The sequence below is a fragment of the Vanessa cardui genome, chromosome 17, assembly GCF_905220365.1.
Source record: "Vanessa cardui chromosome 17, ilVanCard2.1, whole genome shotgun sequence".
NCBI classification, from domain to species: domain Eukaryota; kingdom Metazoa; phylum Arthropoda; class Insecta; order Lepidoptera; family Nymphalidae; genus Vanessa; species Vanessa cardui.
This window is the reverse complement of record NC_061139.1, coordinates 10,292,251-10,315,066: the sequence shown is the minus strand read 5'-3', so window position 1 is coordinate 10,315,066 and position 22,816 is coordinate 10,292,251. Positions and strand designations below refer to the sequence as shown.

General features: G+C 31.7%; 1 protein-coding gene across 2 annotated transcripts; it reads left to right on the top strand.

Annotated features, from left to right (window-relative positions):
• The first annotated feature begins 109 nt into the window (after window positions 1-109).
• On the top strand, window positions 110-21,996 carry LOC124536874 (graves disease carrier protein-like). Of its 2 annotated transcripts, XM_047113522.1 has the most exons (7): window positions 110-670; window positions 826-1,052; window positions 14,840-15,028; window positions 16,018-16,174; window positions 16,764-16,905; window positions 18,188-18,190; window positions 19,089-21,996. In XM_047113522.1, exons 1-7 carry the CDS (start codon window positions 607-609, stop codon window positions 19,264-19,266), a joined length of 960 nt encoding a protein of 319 aa, XP_046969478.1. In that variant the 5' UTR covers window positions 110-606; the 3' UTR covers window positions 19,267-21,996. The 2 variants fall into 2 exon arrangements, with proteins under 2 accessions (XP_046969478.1, XP_046969479.1); XM_047113523.1 differs by lacking the exon at window positions 18,188-18,190 and having other exon boundaries at window positions 113-670.
• The last annotated feature ends 820 nt before the right edge of the window (window positions 21,997-22,816 follow it).

Below are 22,816 nucleotides of genomic sequence, written 5' to 3'. Positions count from 1 at the left end.
TATTTATATCCACTGTATTTTTTTAATAAAGCAAAGTAATATAATAATTGCGTTAAATAATTATGTTAAATGTTTATTGTTTTTTATATATTCTATTATTTTGTATTAATCCGCTTAAATCGAAGCAACTTTGCTTAACTGTATACTCTGTCCGATAAAACTACCGGTGTTTCTGTCCGTTATAAAAATGACAAGTATTGTCAATTTGTCAGTTTCGTTTAGTCAGTGTCAGACGAACGTCAGCGTTGCAAGTTGATGGTTCGATTGAAGATAATTTTAATAATGTAAACGAAAACTGTTAGCCATAATTTTCTCTATAAGAAAATCGTTCCAAGTATATGTTAATAAGTGTAGATTATTGGTTGTTATATTTATTTTTTATTTATATTCATAAATAAATTTAAATTTAGTGACATCGTTGATAATCAAACAAAGAAAGTTTTGTTTGCAAGTCTGAGGTGAAAGTGTGTTTAATATGTTGCGTTCCAAATCGTGAAGACATGTTCCTCGTCTATCGTCCATATAGTGTTAATTAATCAGGTACCTCCAATTAAGGCGGGCAGGTCAATTTTGTCGTCTAACTCGTGTATCTAACAAAATTTCAAGATGAGTCTCACGATGGAACCCAAGAGTGACCTAGAATTTATACTCAAAAATTTATTAGCTGGTGGTGAGTATATTCGTCTTTTATGTAAAATTTACAACAAAAAGTAGCCCTTATATTGGAATTAGAATTTTATTGAATAATAATTATATACTTAATATTTTTTGTGTTATAATATACAAAATTTTAAGAATATTCTCATATATTCCACTCGTATACAGGTGTAGCAGGCATGTGTGCAAAAACTACAGTAGCTCCATTAGACCGTATCAAGATACTGTTACAAGCACAGTCAGTACACTACAAACAGCATGGTGTGTTTGGAGGACTTATGGCTATAGTTAAACAAGAATCATTAATTGCATTATACAAAGGAAATGGTGCTCAAATGGTCCGAATATTCCCATATGCTGCGACCCAGTTTACTAGCTTTGAAATTTACAAAAGGGTAAGAATCTAAATTACAATTTATTCTTTATTTAAATTATTTTTGTGTTCATAATATGCTATTTGTTAAGTAGGCTCTTACTGTAAGATTTTACTTCAATAATCTTAAGTTTTCAAAATTGACTACAATAAGCTAGCATTTCTAACGAGACTAATAAATATTTACGGTGATATATGTAACATATGAATAAAATAATGAACACTTGTTTCAAATATAATAAATACATTTAGTGTATATATGAACAAACAATTTCACGAATGAAATCTCTTGTTTTTGTATTTTATCTCTGATTAGTCATGTAAATATAACTGATCACCGATAATAAATATAAATATTAAGATGTGAGATAGGAACTAGAAGGCTAACTCATCTGACTTTTAACAATACAATATTCATTTTAATTCTCTAGTACAAATATTGGTGTGAACTGATGGACTTTGCATTTTGTTCTTAAACCATGAAACATTTACAATAGTTCACTGGATGTTATTTCAATCAAAGTAGTTATGTATAGCAGAAACATTATACTACTCATGGTGGTGATGCCTCGTCTTTAAATATCAAAAATCCAAAGGTAATCCAATGCTAACTTAAATCAGCCTAACTCAGTTTATAAGATAAGGTCTTGTCCCATTTAATAGATACTTTTCCATTAACATGGAAGTAGGGTGTGTTATGAATGATAAATCAGGTAAACATAAGAAACAATATTTTCCAAACTATATAAGACAAATAATAAAGATTTTTTGTTTAAACTTTATATCCGACATAACCTATAGGACATTCCAATGATGAGAAAAAATTGGCAAATTTGCCTTTGACATAAAATTGTCTCTACATCCAGGGCAATAATTTGAATAATTTACAATTATTTATTTTTCTATTTTATTTATAGATCCGTAAAATAGTGGTATCCTTTCTTCTTGCTTTGGATGTATTATTAAAATATAAATAGATTATTTAAAATAGTTTTGTATTAAAAATAAAGATACATCAATCTTTTTTTAAACCCGATTTTAGAAGATAGTAACTGAGATATTAGAAAATTGCATGACATTTTAAGCCATAGGTTTGTTTACATCCAACTATTCATTCTTCGATTGGGCTGTATTATACTTTGACATTACCTTCAGTAGTATGACTTTCGATAAAGATGAAAGCTGAGTTATTTTGTTACTAATTACAATAAAAAACCGAATTGATAAAAAAATCCTATGAACACAAATATCAAGATTACTAATACTTCTAAAAGACAATATTCTTAAAGCGCTTGCGAATCTAGATACATAAAACGGATATCCTGGCGTTTATTTGTGTGAAATTGTTCGACTACTTTATTATGGTTCCCCTCCCAAAAGTACCTGTGTGTTGCCAAATACGCACACAGACTAAACTGTCGGCAAGCGGCCTTATATTTTATACTAAATCCGAAAACCGCTACATCTTAGTTTTATATTAAACTAGCGACCCGCCCCGGCTTCACACGGGTGCAATACTGATACTAAATATACTACAGAATTTGTTTATTTACGACATCACATTACAAACATCTAAAATTATCAGTTATTCTATGATATACTGTCCATGTATTATATACAAAAACCTTCCTCTCGAATCACTCGATCTATTAAAAATAACGCATAAAAATCCGTTGCTTAATACATAGGGATATAGGGAAAGCGACTTTGTTTTATACTATGTAGCGATGTTTTAACAGTTACGTTATACAAAAAAAAACGTCTCCACAAATATTCATATTACGTATTTTATTTCTGAAAAAAAAGCGCATGGAAGATTACGCACGTCAAATAAATGTTTCTAACGATACCGCCCTGCCTGCCAACTATTGCTTGCTTTGGCTATGCACCAAAATTCAATACAATATTAAGGCAAAATGAAATTAATAACCAACTCATTAAATAACTATTCAGACCATCTGGTAGGAAGCTTAAACAAAATGTAATCAAATTGATTATTTTGATGATTTATTATTACATTATAAATAAAACTAAAAAATACAACGATTTTTTGTATTCCTTTAACATTATTAAGGTTCCTTTTTTAAAAATCGAGATAACAATTGAAGGGTTGACATTACAAATTAAAAAAAAATACAAAAAAGTTATCTAACCAAACCGTAACTAATGTGTTGCCACTATTCTCATCAAAATCTCAATCTTACAATGTATTTATTATTTTATTAGGCAAGTATTTTAGAAAACACAATTTATTGACCATTAATCATTAATCGAAATTTTATGTTACTACTCAATAAATTTAATACTTCATTTTCTTATTTATACTGTTTATTTAAAATTTCCACATCTACAAAATAATATTGTACATGGATTATTTAAAAATAATGAATTTAAAATTGTCGACAAGCTAAATTGATAAATAAAAAAGTATTGCAGGTGATAATCATTTAATATTATTAGGAAACGATTTTAAATCGTGAGGCGCTTATCAACATTATATAACTTTTCGCAAATATGTATAACCAAGATTAGAACACGTTAATTTTTTAAATTGACTGGCTGACAAGACACCGACTCTCCTTTAAGTTATTACGAATATTATAAAAAAATATTTATCAAAAGTGTTAGTCACTACTGAGTTATTAATACTGACTTTCTTGCCGGTTTTTCTACGTAAAATCTACATACCGAACCAGTCGTAGCTTAATTTGATATAGTTGTTATACGACGATGCAAAAGTGCTCGTAAAAGCCACTCGAATAAAGTATATTTTGATTTTGATTAAAAAATATAAGTAACAAAATTATTAAACTGCTGCCTATCTTATCGACCTTTCGAAGACTCGCATTACAATTCTGTAATAACAGACTCGAAACGTAAAGTGAAAAAAGTAGAAATCGATCGAGGAATGTCAAAAAAAAAAGTGATAAGCCGCTTCGTCTACAACAATTACAATATTTAAAGGATGCACGTATTATACACCGTATCTTTTTAAGCCGGTTTTCAAAATTTAACTTTCGTGACGAACGCGATGCGTTCAACGTTCATTTTTCGTTAAAGATAAGCTTTGTTAACGATAAAAAATAGTAGAGAATATATTCCATACTAGTATAATCCATTCCAATCGAAGTAGGAATAAGGATTTGCACATTAAACGCTCGCATTTTAGCGGGTTAGTTGTCATGTGTTATTTGTCTTGGAGTTCAAATTTCATCAAATTCGGTTCATTGGTTTGTTCGTGAAAGAGCGACAAACAGACAGAGATTTTTCTTTAAAGATAAGCTTTGTAAATGATAAAAAGTAGTACAGACTATATTCCATTCTAGTATAGTCCATTCCAATCGAAGTAGGAATAAAGATAAACAAATCTTAGATTTACATATTTCATACACTTTACTAATAACTCAGTTATACTGTACACTAATAAGAGTCAATGATTACATCTTTATTTATAATACTATAGCAGTTAACTACTTATATCCACTTAAATTTTACTTCCAACATACTATTGGACATATATTCAAAACGCCATTTTTATATCAATATCATAGATTAATCAAGCTCTTAACCAATAATACACGTCAATTTTGCAGTCGAATGATGTATATTCACTTTTCTCCTCTTATGGTTGGAATAAGTTATACGTTACTTTTTATTTAAACAATAATTATTTTCCTCGTCATTTATGCGGTCACAGATCGTTTATCCGATTGACTTGAGGCTTTGTACCGTTGGTATTGAATAGTACCCGATATCAATTAGGTATATATACACATTATGAATTCGCATATCGTTCAATGTACTATGTGTAATGTAATTGGTTTTACTAAAGTATATTTTAGTATTTTATATCGAAATATTGTATCATACATTGAGTATGGTAAATCCAAAAATCATCAAATCGTAAAATAATACGTACAATTTATTCGTTAATAGAATATTTTAACATTTAAGACTGTATGTCTTCAGCTTAGTAAGTTAATCTACTATTGACGCGGTACTATTTTCAAAAACAATTTTTTTTTTTATAATTATTATAAGGCCATGTTAATATTATATTCAGACAGCATTGATTACTTACGGTATTAGTTTACGGATCTCAGTAAAAACATTCATCAGGAGTGAATGTAACCATACCTGCCTTTCGTTAACGTCACGGTTCTGCGTATAACAGTTATGTCTACACATGCTGCCCATTAAATAAACGGTTTTTATGGCATGGACACACGGACAAATAAATCAGCCGATAGTAAACTCATCACTGCCCATAATAATTGATGCTTTAATAAATATTCACCATACCTCACATAGCCAATGTACCAACCTTGTGTTACACTGGTTCACTCATTCTTCAGACCTGAACTAAACTGTACTAAATATTACTGCTTCGCGGTGTTGAATACATGGTACTGGTTTGTACAAACTGTGACTTACGATCAGTGGCGTAGCTAGGTGAGGAAGGGCCTCGGTGCATAGACAAAGAATCGGGCCCTCACCCCCTCCTTTCCCATCCCTCTTTAATTAATAATTATCCTTTAAAATTATAGACACCAAATAAGAATTATTGTGCGCAGGGTCGTGATTTTCTAGCTACAAAAACTAAAGGTTTAGTTTAAAGGGCCCCCTGAACTCTGGGGCCCTGGTGCACTGCACCTCCTGGCCCTACGATAGCTACGCCACTGCTTACGATCTTACGAGGTACCATAAATTGTTACGATGTTGACAATGAATTAATATATTTAATATACCTATTACAAGAAATAGATTTAATAACAATTGTGCAAATAACTTAAATTAACTTAATGTTACAGTTATTAATTACGGGATATTTACCATGATGAGACAGCAGACTGTCTCGTGAACAAGACATTCGTAGATAAAGTCGAAATATCGAGCTCCAATGGATAAAAATAAAGAACATGGTAAATATCTCGTAATTAATAACTGTAATAATAAAAATAACCATGTTAATTTAAAATTTAGTTATAATGTAATTTAATATTCAAACGTTACTAATGAATAGCTTACTACTAATTTCGATTCGCGGAATATAAATTTGATGATTAATATGTACTCAGTATTGCTGTGCGATTTGGAAAGTGAATGAGTATAGTAATACGAATAGGGAAAATACCATTTTAGATCATTTCATCCTTTCTTACATCGAAGAATATATTGTGATCAGTATGTCTACCAAATAAAAAAATTTGCGGAATTAGTTATCGACTTGTTTTATACGAAGCGATATAATACTAAATTTGTTTAAATATTTTCCTGAGTACAGTCAGAGTAAGAAAACCTTTGTCAGTTTTCAAATTCCTTTATCAAGTCTTAAAGTCTTAGTATCTTTGGAATCTAAACATCAAATCATTGCGACGCAATATGTCATTCTCAATCGGTAAAGCAGATTATCGCTCATACTGAGCACACGAAAATAGATCTTAAGGTGACGAACCTTTTCTTACCCCGACTGTACATACAGGTAAAGTTTGATGATTTTATTAATGAGAAGAGGTAAAAATCAGTTTATATAAGACACCTTCATTGCTTAATAAATGTTTGCTGAAATCGGATTGAGATAAAAGGTCGATTCGCTGGCCCGGTTGTTATTCACCTCTACGCCTTTATCGAGTCTTTGTCGTCTGTTTGATAAAATAGAGGACGCAAAATCACGGATGGGAAACTGAACTCCTGACATATTTTTTTTTAGAAAATATCTCTTTAAAATGAAGTGTACATAATATCGGCTTTCGACTTCAACATTTTATTTTATTTTAATCATGACTAGTTCTCGCTCGCAGCTTCGCTTGCATTTTAGTGGATTGGTTGTCATGTATTATGTGTTATTTGCAGTTCAAATTTCATCAAATTCGGTTCATTGGTTCGTTCATGAAAGAGCGACAAACAGACAGAAAGTCGGCAGTATTTTGTGGCATTTGTCTTATAAAAAATACCTAGGATTATTTCCAAGATATTAGTATAGAAAATAAATCTTACATTTATTACGGTACGAAGATTGGACGGGATATACATACATTTTAAGTTAGCCTGTGAATTTCTAAATCAGCCGCCATATTGGAATGTCATGAATGTGTATAAATTGCATGATTTTGCTTGTGGCACACTGACACGGTTTTTTAACGCGACACATGGCTTCGTCATCGCTATGCCGCGATGCCGGTTTTAATCCGGAAATCGAGATGGAAACTCGAATGAAACGGTAATGATTAATTTCATTCATTTTATGTTATGAAATGTTCATATATGTTTTTTATTCGACATTGTTCAACAGTCATTGAATTTATAAACGCACTTTGTGGTTCGGCTTTGTACAATTCGATTCGAAATGAGAAAAAAAAAGTATTATAAGCAATCTCTCTTTATACAATATGTATAATATAATCGAGCATACCTTCCCCATCTAATATTTATATGCAAAAACAGTGTTGTGTACAACAATGTACGTAATTTTTTACGCACATAGAAATACAGTGTAAACTCCATGTAACGTCACTCGATTTAACGGCAAACTCTCTAAAGCGTCGAAATCAATTGGTTTTAGTTGGTTTAGCTTGTATTCTATACAATGATACACTCTACATAGCATCACACCCACTCTCAATAACGACAACAATTGAGAAATAAAAAGTACCTTTTATGTTGCTAAAATTAGAAAAAACTGCGCATCTGTGTACGTTCTTTTGTCGCATTATTATTCTAGCCCTCAATAAACTCGAATGTCGGCACCACGCATTAGAAACTTTCTAAGAAATTCGTTTTGTTTAAAACTTACTTAAAATTGGGATTGCTTGCTCGTGTAGACTGTGACCATGCCTAATAAGTAGGAGTCATGGATTACAACGTTATCATATGTATTCTACGATTGATGAGGTAGAAACAGAACTTGAGTTTGATAGCGACGACGACCTTCCATTAACTGAGTGGATTCAGCAGGTCAACATGGCAAGAAATACGGTAAATCTTCAAACCTACATCGAAGTAGACAGCTGCCTGCTTACAACGGCTTCACGCACAGACATAGATATTTTGGATTCAGTGAGAAAAACTGAGGTTCAAGAATAAAGAGATGAAGAAGATGAGACGGATGAGCTTGAGCCTCCACCCATCGTTAAAGAAGTTTTGAAAGCAGCTAAATTATTGGAAAATACTTCCTTTATATCAGATATAAATAAAAAAATTAAAAATATACAACAAAATTACTGGTGCAGCAAAAGGCGTCAGTCAAAAATAACAGAGAATTCCCAATAGCGTTCAAATAAGATATATATTTTGTACATAACTACTAACAATACACTAAAATAAACTTTTTTTTCGAATTCTGATTTTTCTTCTCTTCATTTAACGACCACTCTTTATAACGCTATAAAATGCACAGTCCGTTCAGTGTCGTTATATAGAGTTTACACTGTATATGTTTAACAAATAACTTTCAAGTATGTGTGTTATGTATATTAAATGTATGTTATAGAATATCAAAGATAACCCATGTGGTTTTAGCCAAAGATAGCCGGTTCAAATCCAACAAACACTCATATTCATGCTCACTTCACCTCACACTCGTTAGCAGAGAAAATGCCAGAAAAAGAATTGGCTCCAAAATTGACTTTAGTTCAGTTTTGGTCCATTTATAGGCTGTTAATTTTCTGTTTAAGAATATCGAAATGTCTATGATGGTGATGAGGTGGTATTATTTGTAGGCTCGACGAAGCTTACAGTAGAGATCTTGTACTAATAACATAATTGCCTCGTCCGTGTTGTAGTTTTCTTAAATTATATATAACTAAACGAACAAAGTATTAAGTGCGCTATGTAAACAATGTTACTTACAACGTATTTATATTAACGCGTTAACACACAATTTCACCCGCGATTTCACTCGTGTTAAACGTGAAGTCTCCGCTTGGCCAGATTTAGAGGCACCACGGGAAACTGTGGTAGGGTCTCCACAACTCAATAAGGCCTTCACAATAGCGGTGCACTTAATTCCGACGAGTTAACAATGTTAATGTAATACATGATCAGATATCCATGTGTAGTCAAGTTATAATGATATTACTAATTACTCTTTTAAAAGTTACTGCTCGATAAATAAATTATAGACAAACCAAACTGACAATGATTATATACTATACTATACATATATATTATATACTACTATGTATCTTATTAATTTGATAAAAAAAAATAAAAAAAAGACCCGCTGAGTTTCTTTCGCCGGTTCTTCTCAGGTAAGGGTGTTCCTTTTTCCGAACCGGTGGTAGTGTTTATTTGACAATCAATAAGTAAGTGTAATGCTTCTATATTGAATAAAGGAATTTGTGTTTGAGTTTGACTACCTTTAAATCCAGTCGAGAGTTTTCGTCCCTGTAATTAGTAGCATATATAATCTTTCTCAAAAATTGGGCTTTATACGTCAAAAAACTTCAACTTTATTATATTAATATGAATACGTATAAATACAGTCCCTGGTCGTAAATATAATAAAAAAAATAATTTATCGTCCAATATTCTAATGATTATATAAAAATTATCATAACTAAGATATTAAAAACTATAAACCAAACAATTTACCTAGTTTAAAAATCGATCTTAGTTATTCTACTCTCGATTATTATCGTGCTACTTTCCGATTTTGCGCTCATTCATCAACATCTACGCAGTTAAACGAAACTAATGAGACGCTAAATTATAAAGTTGGACACGCAACCATAAATCTATATATATGTTACTGTAGAAGCTCGGACTACGGTAAATCCTAAAACTATCCAGTAAAACCTAAGATTTACCAAGTCTTAATGGTAAATGTCCTAAAGGGTTTGCGATTATAATAACCTATTTTTTTTCTCGCTGGAAAAACGTGTTACGCGCTTCCCCCACGTGATGGAAAGTGTGGGAGGGGAGTGGTACTCCCGGTTCCGTGGACGCCGAGTGCGCCCAAGTACACCGGGCTTACTCACTAAAAAACCAGCTGTACCCTCTCCGTCTTTCGACGGGTGCCACGGGATCGCTTACGCATGATACCGTGACAACGATTCTAATAACATAACCTAACCTAAAATATACTGAAATCAAATGGTAAAAGCCCGAAAAAAACGTCTCCGTTTCAGAAATACTTACATTTACCAAGTCATGTCGGTAAAACCTAAGACTTACTGTACTTCGAGCTTTTACAATAACATATATAAAAGCGAAATACCACTCACTGATTTATCACAAAATCTCAGAAAGTGTAACACGTACAAATTTGAGATTCGGCAGATTCTTTATAGGGTGTAGACATCCGCTAAGGACGGGATTTAATTTAAAAAAAAAAAACGGGATTTGGAAGTTTGTGTTTTATAAGTTTGGCGGGTAAAGCCCCAGGATTACTTGGTGGTAGGGCTTTGTGCAAGCCCGCCTGGGTAGGTACCACCCACTCATCAGATATTTTACCGCTGAACAACAGTACGCAATATTGTTGTGTTCCGGTTTGAAGGGTGAGTGAGCCAGTGTAACTACAGGCACAAGGGACATAGCATCTTAGTTCCCAAGGTTGGTGGCGCATTGGCGATGTAAGTAATTAATATTTCTTACAGCGTCATTGTCTATGGGTGATGGTGACCCCTTACCATCAGGTGGCCCATATGGTCGTCTGCCAACCTGTTCCATAAAATAAGATTCAGCTAGTATTATTACGATTCTCATTTGTTAACCATTCTAATCATTTATCATTAGCCAGAGTGCGAGGGAGACAAATCTGCAAGTAAATATGGATATAATCAAGTATTATTAGTTGGCTATTAATACATTAAGCAACTAAGCAAGGTAAATAATTGAATAGTCATTGTGACGCTTGGGCGCCAATTTTATTACAAATTAATACTTAGAATCTAAAACAATCCAATTGAAATAACGTCAAAGATGTATCGGAATATAATCGATATAAATGAGACAAATTGAGGTTTATTTTCGTGGGGAATAGGCCTAATAGTGGAATAACCCTAGACCGAAGGTTTGAAATAAAACAACAAACTAATGATTTGTACATATGAAACGCCAATATTCAAAAGCACCTCGTTATCTTTACTATACTTGGAAGACGAACGTAAGCCGAAATATGAAGAGACTACTTTATCTGATCGAATAATAAACATGAACTATTTTAATAAATGTTTTATGTATCTTTAAATAACCAAGTACTGGTGTAGTCGTCACTTCAATGGTGACACGAATGTTAAACAAAGGTAGGATTACTTAAAGAAACATATAAACATAAACCTATATGTAATATACGTATATAAATTATTTACACATATAATCTAGTACCTATACCATTAGCAGACAGAATAAAGATTAATCAAACCTCAGAATTACATAGTCGCGCGATTTGATTATACCTCAGATCTGTTGTGCAGTTTAGCCCTTGCTCAATATGTAAGTAAAGTATCCAGGTTCTCTTAAAAAGTAACAACCCGTAAATTTCCCACTACTGGGCTAAGGCCTCCTCTTTTATTGAGGAGAGAGTTTGGAACATATTTGACTGGAATGCACATGTGGCAGAATTTTGATTAAATTTGAACACACATGCAGGTTACCTCACGATGTTTTCCTTTTCCGCCTAGCATGAGATGAATTATAAACACAATTAAGCACATATAGTGTTGTTTGCCTGGGTTTGATCCCGAAATCATCTGTTAAGATGCAAGCGTTCTGACCATTTTTTTATAAACTCATAGTGAATATCATAGATTATTCCTTCTATTCTCAAGCTCATTTAGGCCAATGATATCGCGTGAATTCGTCGTCAAATGTTGTTTGTTTTTGCTTTTGTGCTGTGATTGAAATATAATACAGTTTATACCACTCAAATGAAAAAGTGAACTCGTGTTAAGAATTTATTAAATATATTTAATTATATATTCTAAAAGATCGACAAGTGGCACGCAACATTCCGAATTAGTGAAGAAATCATCATCGCAGAGAAAATATGTAAATGATCAATAATTCTCAAATTTAGATTATGATGACTTTAAATATTTTCTCTTTATTTCTGTGTCTGGTGATTAAAATACGAAAGATTGTTAATCCGAATTAAAGAAATGTATACTAAAAAGGATGAAAACATCTGACTTTAAAATAACTTGGAAATATTTATACCTTTTTGATATGGTACCTTTGATACATTTTTGGTAAGTGGTCACCACAGCTCAGCGATATTAGCGCTATCAAAAATATTAATAATTCTTTACATCGCCAATGCATAACAAACCTTCGGAGTTACGATGTTACATCCCCTGTGCCTGTAATTTACACTTACCGTTCAAACAAGATTACTAAGTAATGCTGCATGGCGGTAGCATATCTGATAAGCCTATGGATGGTACCTACCACGATGGATTTGCACAAAATCGTACAACCAATACTATATAGTGTTGATTACTAAAAGCAAACAAGCATATGTGGGTATGACCTACCTATCAGATTTGCTCAAATACATCATCAGTTTGCTCAGTATTACGCCGGTTTGAAGGTTACCTAGCATTTACACAGGCATATTTTATTATTGTAGTGTATATAAGCGCTTTGAATATGTCGCTTTAAATCCATACAGTATCTATGGCCTTAAATGTAATATGTGACAAAATTTTATAAAAAAAAATGTATCTTACTTTATTTAGTACTAGCTACGCCCGCGACTTCGCGCACGTTTAAATTTATGAAAAAGGTTTTTGTTGTAGCCCATGTACTCCTTATTACATCAGCTTTCTGTTTTTTTTTCTTACATACATACGTATGCTTTTAATAAAAACCAGTTTCTTTATATCATAAAAAGATCCAATTTTATTATATGACTAGTTGAACTTGCGGCGTAAACCGCAGTTAATTTAAGATAATAATATTAAATTTTACCCATAAAACGCATTTAAACCCCCTCGAAGAATGATTTAAAAAACGTATGCTTATACTTTCCCGGCACTCATCTAAACTAAACCTATCCATCGGTTTAAGTGAAATGGTAACAGACAAAGTTACTTTCGCATTTATAATATTAGTATAAATTTACTGTTGAATGACTTATTAGGTTTACCAATTGTCCGCAAACGGTATTAAATAAAAATAATCAGTTGACGTTCCAATTTGTACGTAAATGTCCATCAAATGATTGATGAGGCTGATGAACCATAAAGTACTGTTTTCGACAATGGTAATCAATATCACATCTGAATTGATCGCTGACACTTCGTCGAAGTCAGTCTTTGTTGAACGATTACGAGACTGGAATATAATTTGTGTCTGGGTATAGCACTACTTTATATATACTAATGCAATAATCGCCCACAAACCTTTGAAATAAAGAAAAAATTCCTATGCATTTGTTATACACGTTGCTCTGTGTAAATAGTACATAGCATTACAAATTTAAAATGAAGTCGTACGCTATGATTTAAATCTGAGTTACTTCTCATTTAAATTCTGTTGGTTTACGCAGTTTATTCTTTTAATAGCTAGTACCTTCTGCTTTGTCTGTGTGATATAGTTTTCCTGAAGTGCAGTTCTAAAGTTCAACTATTATTGTAAAACTAGAAGCTAGTGAGACTTGTAATGTTTTTAAAGGTGAACTTTATTTTAAGCCCTTCTGGTCCTGGCTAAGTCTAGGTCTTATTATAAATCGTATAGATTGTCAAGTAATACTATTTATTTAAGAAAAAAATGGAGTCGTAATTGGTTATTCCCATTTAAATGTTTTTTAAGTCTATGGCAAAAAAGTATGTGTTTTTTCTTTTGATATTTGCTCAAAATCATTAAGGATTGCTTCACGATGACATTATGATACTAATGATGTTTACATACGTACTTATTGATTTGGTCTACATGTATGTAAATAATATATTGTAAGCACTTATGTGGTTTAGGTAAGTAGGCAGATATCAGTTAAATATCTGTAAATGGGCTTCTCAAGCCTTATCTACTTTCAAATAGAAGCATTTGGAGACTGTACAACAATGCTGCTCTGCCAGATACATTTTGTTCCATAATTATTTCTGTTGCTTACAAGTTAAATCGTAAAGTTTGCAGAAAGCTACTCGTAAAAATTACAGTACCTATTATCACTATCATATACATAGTATATAACAAAGTCGTTTACCGTTGTCTGTCCATATATGTATGCTTAAATCTTTAAAATTATGCAACGGATTCTGATGCGTTTTTTTTAATAGATACAGTGATTCGAAACAAAGGTTTCTGTATAAAATACATGAACAATATACTAAAGAAACATGATAATTTTAGAAGTTTCTAATGTGATGTCGTAAATCAACAAATTCTGTGCTTAATTTAGTATCAGTATTGCACATGTGTGAAGCAGGGGCGGGTTGCTAGAATCGACTATAAATCTTAATATAATATTAATTAATAGCTTGTGTAAGCCTACCTATTTATATATATAAAATAGATATATATTTTTAAAGGATCATTAGGTAAATTGTGTATAATATAAGCTAAATAATAAGTCATAATTATCTAATTATAGAGTTTTATTGTGTAAAATAACACTAATTATTAATTTAAAATAATTACTAATAAATATATTTAAAATAGCAACACTAGACAAATAAACGAATTAAAAAAGCAGTATGATGGACAATGTGGGTAGAAGCATGCAGAATGTTCTGGAAAAGTTATACGGACGCATCGAAATTGTAGAGAGAGAAAATAAAATTGTAAAAGTGTAAATCAGTGTGTTTCAATTATTAAAAGTTCTAGCTAAACTGGAAATGTGACTTCACTTGTTAAAACTTGTTGCAGTATTTAAGCGGTCTGAGCATACCGCTGGTGCAGCACGGCGACAAGTTCGTAGCGGGCGCGGGCGCCGGCGTGACGGCTGTCACGCTCACCTATCCACTGGACACAATCCGGGCGAGACTCGCCTTCCAAGTGACAGGCGAACATCGGTACACCGGGATAGTGCATGCCGCCACGACGATATTTAAAACCGTGAGTAATTGTATGATACACTAAGGACCCATCACTATCGTCTGTACGTAAATATGCAAGCAAATTTGACCCTTCAAGCTTAATACTACGAGCAGAGTTTTTGGAGTAAAGTAAATTATTGAATAAGTCGTATTATTCAATGTACATATTTTTTTACGAAGATACAAACTCGACGTCTGTTAAAGTTCGAAATTCAAATTTTCTATAATGCTAATTATACTATATACTAGGCTTATGCTTAAACGCTATAGGTCAACGGAATATTGACAGGTTATTTGTTTTTTTTTTTTGCATGTATATATTAAGGGGTTTATATTATACATGAAATAAGGTCAATGACGTATATCCACTTATGACATTTTTTTCCGCAAAACAGCAAGTTGTTATCGGTTTGTTCCGTTCTGAAGGGTGAGTTAGCCAGTATAACTATAAGTACAGGGGTCATAATATCTATATTCCCAAGGTAATAAGCGAATTGGGTTTTTTTTGTAATGGTGAATATTGCATGGGCTCGTTGTAATCATTTACCAAATGCCAATCCGCCTCAAAAATACATTTATTGGAAATTGGAAGTTCACCAAAACAGCAATCCGATATTAAAAGATCTTACCGACTTATAACGCAGTCGTTACACGATATGGGAATTTATGGCTTATATTCAACATTATCTTTAAGTAAAAAGAATATATTAAATAAATATGAGACAACATCACATACATTACTCTGATCCCAAAGTACGTAGCTAAAGCACTTATGTTATGGAAAATCAGAAGTAACGACATGACAACATAGAAAACTAATGATAATCTACATTGACTCGGCCGGGACTCGAACCCGGGCCCTCGGAGTGGCGTACCCATGAAAACCGGTGTACACACCACTCGACCACGGAGGTCGTCAAACTTAAATGTAGTGTCCGTACTTAAAAAGTCTTGTACAGTACAATAATCGTGCTACAAGTATGTTAAAATAATATGATGGTGTTCCAGGAGGGTGGTATTCGCGCACTGTACCGCGGCTTCGTGCCCACGATGGTGGGGATGGTGCCGTACGCCGGCTTCAGCTTCTATTGCTTCGAGTCGCTCAAATTCTTCTGTATGAAATATCTGCCCAGCACGCTGTGTCGCAAATGCGAAAGGAATACAGGTAAATAATTTGAAACGGTACTTTGCTAACAATTTTAATTAAATCAAATCAAAATGTACTTTTTTCGAGTAGGATTTTACAAGCATCGTCATTAAACAACCTATATTAAGTGTTTAATTCATAGCTTAGGTAGGTAGGTAGCTTCCTGCCACCGGTTCGGAATGGAGATTCTACTGAGAAGACCCGGCAAGTAGTCAGTCAGTAGTTTTTTAACTTTAAAAAATACAAAGTCATGTTAGTTAAATACAATTACATTAGTACACAGACACCGCCTGGAAGTCAATAAGTATTAGCTCCACGCTTTTTTGATCGTCTATATAATCTTGTACATATTTATTAATATGCCTTACTTTTTTACAAATGATTCGAATTTATGAAACGACAAAGTTAAAATAAATTAAATAAAATAATTGATAAAATAGTTTATAATTCATAACAAATATGTCCCAGTTTTTGGATTGCTAAAGAAACAGCCACTAAATTAACCGCTAGACTAAAACCTCCCCTTCTTTTCAAAAGCTCCAAACCAAATTTCACCAAGATAACAAATGGTCACATTGGCATTCATCGTCATGGATATTTCTTGCAGGCGGTCTAGTGTTAACAGTTCCCGGCAAGCTGGTGTGTGGCGGGCTGGCGGGCGCAGTCGCGCAATCCGTGTCCTACCCGCTCGACGTCACGCGGCGGCGAATGCAGCTCGCCTGCATGCACCCCAGTACCGCCAAGTTCGGGTGAGACACACATGCAAGCACTGCACCCTTATGTTCACTTACACGCACACAAATGTACATATAAATAAATAAATATTTGACAACATCACATACATTACTCTGATCCCAATGTAAGTAGCTGAAGCACTTGTGTTATGGAAATCAGAACGACGGTACCACAAACACCCAGACCCAAGATAACATAGAAAACTAATGGTAATCTACATCGACTCGGCCGGGAATCGAACCCGGGACCTCAGAGTGGCGTACCCATGAAAACCGGTGTACACACCACTCGACCACAGAGGTCGTATATCGTCACATATATATGTGACTTTCAAATCCCTACACGATTTGCATTGCACGCAAACTATAAAGCAAGCCACGTTAGATCTTTCTACGCACACATACGCAATCAGTGCACACTTACGTACACAAATATTATCCATCACATATTTGTTTCAACAAAATTAAATTCATATAAATATATGTATAATAAAGATAAAGTTATTTATATTATACATATACATTTCACATGTCCAAGTTATTTTTTTCATTAGACAATATAAAATAGTATAGCAAAGTACTTATTCTTAGGCATGGCAACACCGAACGGTGTTGTATTTTGTGACAGGAAACACTAAACATTTTAGTATAAAAAAGAAAGTCATTGATCTCATTGGTTCATTATTTATGTTATACTAAATGCTATAAATTAATCTGAATTTTTATGTTAACGGTATTTCTACTGTACTCAGAGGCCTAACATAAGCACTAAAGCTCTTATTAATTTTGAGATTCTGAGACTTAACTTAATAATATGAGCCTGAGCTGAAAAATAAATCGGAGAGAATTAATTCACACTTAAAAAAATCTATTCAGGCTATTTTCCAATGTTAGATATCGAACATCACCTACAAATGCTTACACACAGTATATAACTTGTGTGCATGTCACAAGCTATTTACCATTGGTTCGATGATATATTTGAATTAAATTTATCACCAGTGTACTGTTATTAAGTATTATTATTTTAATTTATAAACATTTTACTGTTCTCTTCAGCTTACATTTGAATTCTGTCATATGTTTATGCATATTATATTGTAGTAGATAAAAATATCATTTGTCTATTTCATGTAATTAAACTGTATGTCTTTGTACCTTATGTAGTTATAATTATGTAATAATTAATATCCTTTTAACTAACTACAACTTGCACTAACATATTTATTTATGTAGATTAATAATAACCTTATTTTCTGTTGCATATTTCTTGCACTGGTGTTGGCAACATTAATAGAAGGTTGGTATTTATCTTTATATAAATAATAGTGGTGTAATATTATTTTTTATTATTGTTAATTAGTAATGTCATTATCTATGTCTATGTAGATATAGAAACTCATTGATGTAGTAATAATTATATTGTTTTTAACAAATATTATATATCTCATGGATATAATATATTAACGGAATTGAGCCAGCTACTAATCATAATCTTGAAAAATGACAATTTGTTGTAAATTGAACTTAATATAAAATACTTACACACTTTCTTCTTAGTATTTACTTGTATTCTTATTGTTAACAAACTTCAAGTAGGTCTTCCATTTTGATTTCCGTTCTATTAGCACAAGGTACCTGTCTAATTTTTCAATGGCATGACTAAAATAATTATTAAAAAAAGAATTAAACTATCGCCTCCAGGAATTTTCAAATATAGTGTCAAATGTATATATTTTAATAAGCAACTGGTAAAATATATATAATCCAGGTAATTTATATGTATGTGATGTTCCTGATGACTTTGTGGTCACCAACCATTCTTAAACTATAAAGAATCTTCTACTGCAAAACATTTGGAGTACGCCAATGTAATTGTCGGCATAATATCATACAAGGAGGGTAACAACTTCGATGGTTCACGGTGCAAGGTTGTTGCATTGTCGAGAGCTGATAAGACTTCTTGCATCGCTCCCGACCTTCCAATGTCTGTAGTATTAATTGAGTGCACCATTTGCCGGCTTTCCATGAATGTACTTTAATAATATTCTTTAAAATAATATTTACAGGTACAGGTTAATAATAAATTATTATTAATAATTGCAATCACATTTGCGATTGAGTATGTTTGCTGATGGATTCTTGTGGTTAAATTGTCATATTGTTTCAATTGTACTAATCAGTATAATTTTTACCAGCACGGGTATGGTGAAAACTCTGACTCTGATATACCAAGACAATGGTATAGTTAAAGGCCTGTATCGAGGCATGACCATCAATTACATCCGTGCCATCCCCATGGTGGCGACATCCTTCTCCACCTACGAGCTTATGAAGCAACTCCTTCATCTCGACACCGGGATGAAGCTGTCATAGATGAACCGACCACCTAACGTCGGTGAAAACCTAACACAGTATGTTACAATTTATACAAAAACTATTGTTAAAATATTAAAAATATTTTGAGACATAAATGAAGTTTATAAAAGTGTAAATTAAATTTTAAATAGTGAAATGATATGTTATTATTTTTTGAGTAATTTTGCTTTGTGTTTTTGTTGTTTAAAGTAGACTTTATGTCGATAGTAAATTTATGTTTTTATTATACATAAGTAAAGTAATGACGAAACGTTAAAATTACAGTGCAGTAGGAACAAGTTGATGAATTAATTAATTATCAATTTGTTTCCAAAAGTTATGTTATGTCGATATTTTTTGTGAGGCTTCGTGTATATAGTATTCATATGCAGGTATAATATGTTTGAATAGACTACGAATTTAATCAAATAAGGAATTTGCTTCAAACTTTTTTTTATCTAAAAAAGTGGACATTTTATTATAAATTGACCATAGACAGCAAGTTTACTTATAATCTTCACAAAATGCTACAATATGTATTAAATTAAATAATTATGTTTGAAACAAACGATAAGTATTTAATTCCCTAATTGATAGCGATTGCCTTTTTAAGCAATTAAGAATAAAAACTTTTTTGTGTAATTTTTACAAACAGACAATAAATACAAGTTAAAAAATTCCGTGTATACTATTATAGGTACTATTTAATAATAATCAAAGTGTAAATAAATCACGTATTGATATTATTGTATGAGTGCTGACTTTCTAAAGATTCTTTCTTTGTTATTTTCTAGGATAATTAACTATCTGTCCCTTTCTAATAATAAAAATAAATAAGATAAGCTAAAACCAGTCAGGCTAAAATTATATATGAGAAGGTAAAAAACTTCAATTTGTTACAGAACTTTTCATACTTTTGTATGTATATTATACTAACTTAACCCACGGCTTCATGGCTCTTGACAGGAAATAATTATTTGACATAAGTCTGTCATATAATTATTATATAACCTCTAAAAATTACTAAAACAGTATTTACCTCCAACGTATTAACAAAATAATCTAATAAAAAGCTTGAACTTTGTAATGTCGTGTACGTAATAAAGTATACAGTTATTGTAATGAATGACGATAAACGGTTGTATAACTCGGATAAAACATCAATGAGAATCTAACGACTGCCATTCCAGTATTACAGACCAACAAAGTTAAAAGTTTTGACATTAATACACTTTTAAATAAAAACTGTGAAACTTACAGATTAACGAAGAATGTTTTATTTTATTGTATTATAATTGTGCTGTTTTAGTTGTTAGAATTTATTTCAATTAATTATATTGTAACTTTATTTTATACCACTTAGTCAATTTGTATAATAAAAATACAAATTACATTTTGTATATGTATTTAAAAATTATATTGTTTGGTGTTTAATTGTTAGTACACGGTTAAATGTTTACTTAAAATTTATATTAATCGTTAAGGGCAGGGTAGGTCGTAAAAATAAAACACACAAAGTGAAGTGAACATTAAAAAATAATGACACAAGGATGTTATTGTGCTCTCTAATTACCGTTTATGAAAATGTAATGAGAAAGTTCCAATTTTTTTATTTTTTCAGAAATATAAATTTCCATTTGTTATTTTAACTTTTATGACAGTAAACAGATTTTATCTGTGATATATTATTGATTTTAATGTTTAACAGCTTTTCATTAAACCATATGGTGGCTGTTAACGCCTATCATTGAATTTTCATCGCGTTTCGGAAGGTTTATTCTATACAGTATTGTTTAGTTAATTCTTCCAGAACACAGGTAAAGCCGCATTGGTAATTTTCATATCATAGTGACTTTGTTAAAACTTCATTCAACGCCTCTGAGGCTTACTAATAAGTGATAACAAATAAGGTTTATCGTGTTAAAAATGTTGTTAATAAAGTATTAATCGTAATAAACAGCACAGAATGCCTTGTAAATTATAATAAGTAGGTAAAAGAGTTGTATTTATTTTCTAAATAAAAATATTTCTCTAATAAATACTTGTTTATTTTCTCCTGCCTATTGTTTACTTTTTACTCGAAATTTTTCAATAACACCATAGATTAAATTAGAGTCCATAGTGATAAGTATGTACGAATCTCATAAATTTGGTTTACTTTAATGGTATAACATTGTTTTTAACACTAACAGCCGCATTTATAAATATTGTTTTGCGGTGTTAATTTAAACAGCTCCTTAGCTCCATTTAGCTCCTTCTGACATCCGAAAGAATTCTGAACGCAGAAGACAACTGACAAGACAATATTAGTAAACTTATCACTTTCCGCACCATTTTTCAACAAAGCAGTTATTTTATTATATATTTTTGTGGAATATTTAACATTGATTTGTCAGTTTTATGTTAGAATAAACGATTGCAAGTGTATTTAAAGTCGTAGAAAATAATACTATTTAATCAATTAACACAAAATAAGCGGAACATTTTAGTTAATATTTTACAAATATTGTAATATCATCTTATGAGTCAAAAAAACTCAACGCATAAAGATAAAATAATCGTTGCACTTGTCTTAGTAACGTGAAGGGAAACTAAATCGACGAATAAAAGATTTTCATATAATTAATTTTATTTATTATCTAATTCCTATCAACGGGCATAGTACAGAGTTGAAAGAATAAACTGCTTTTACTTTTGTTTTCACTTTCATTATTGCATACTTTCTCGATTTTAACTTCGGATATAACCATATAATATAATGTATATATCAATATATCTGACGCAATTTATATTTGCCATCAAGATAATCTCTCGCACGACACTCGCTCCGTATAAAAGTTCTTATACTTGCCTGTATTATTCTCGAATGTTGCATTATATCTATGCGGATTGCCAGGAAAGCCTTAATTAAATAAACGAGCTTCGATTGTGTGAAATAACGAAAGTATAAAATCAACCTTATGTCTTGTACCATTAAGTTCAAATTTTTATTTTATTTCACACAAAGGGAGCTCGAGTACATACATTTTTTTGTGGTTTTTAGGATTTATTTGTTAACCTAACTTACATACTTAATACTTAACGAAACGTGTGGCTTCCGATGTCATTGGTGGGTAATTCTTTGTATTAATAGTACACACGCGTTCAGTAAAATCGTAGTGCTGATTTGGAAATGTAATCATCTCATGCTCTGCAAGCTTGGGGCCTTAAACATCGCCCAAATCTTAATCATACATGGAATTATATTTGTCTGTACCTATTTTAATTATTTCAATTAAAAATGCGCCTAAATTTAACTAAGTATTAAATTTCAGCAAGTCATGTGATCAATTCAGCCAATAATAAAAAAATGTTTTTTTTTTTTTTCAAAATATCAGTAAAACTTCTAGATCTCTCAAATAGCATTACAGATATTTATACAAGATTGTAAATTTATTTATCTACAAAGTATTTCCTTGTTTGTGTTTGGATACATTGAAGAAGAAGTGAAACAAATTCATGCTTATTAAATAATAACAATTTATGTAATGCCTTGATCTTTAGGTATTTACATGTCTACCTAAAATTA

Excerpts from the sequence above, each read along its gene's own strand:
- LOC124536874 (XM_047113522.1), top strand. The coding sequence starts at position 607 with ATGAGTCTCACGATGGAACCCAAGAGTGACCTAGAATTTATACTCAAA. Across the intron at positions 671-825 it reads CAAAAATTTATTAGCTGGTG|GTGTAGCAGGCATGTGTGCA; the intron begins GTGAGTATATTC and ends ACTCGTATACAG. Across the intron at positions 16,175-16,763 it reads CAAATGCGAAAGGAATACAG|GCGGTCTAGTGTTAACAGTT; the intron begins GTAAATAATTTG and ends TATTTCTTGCAG.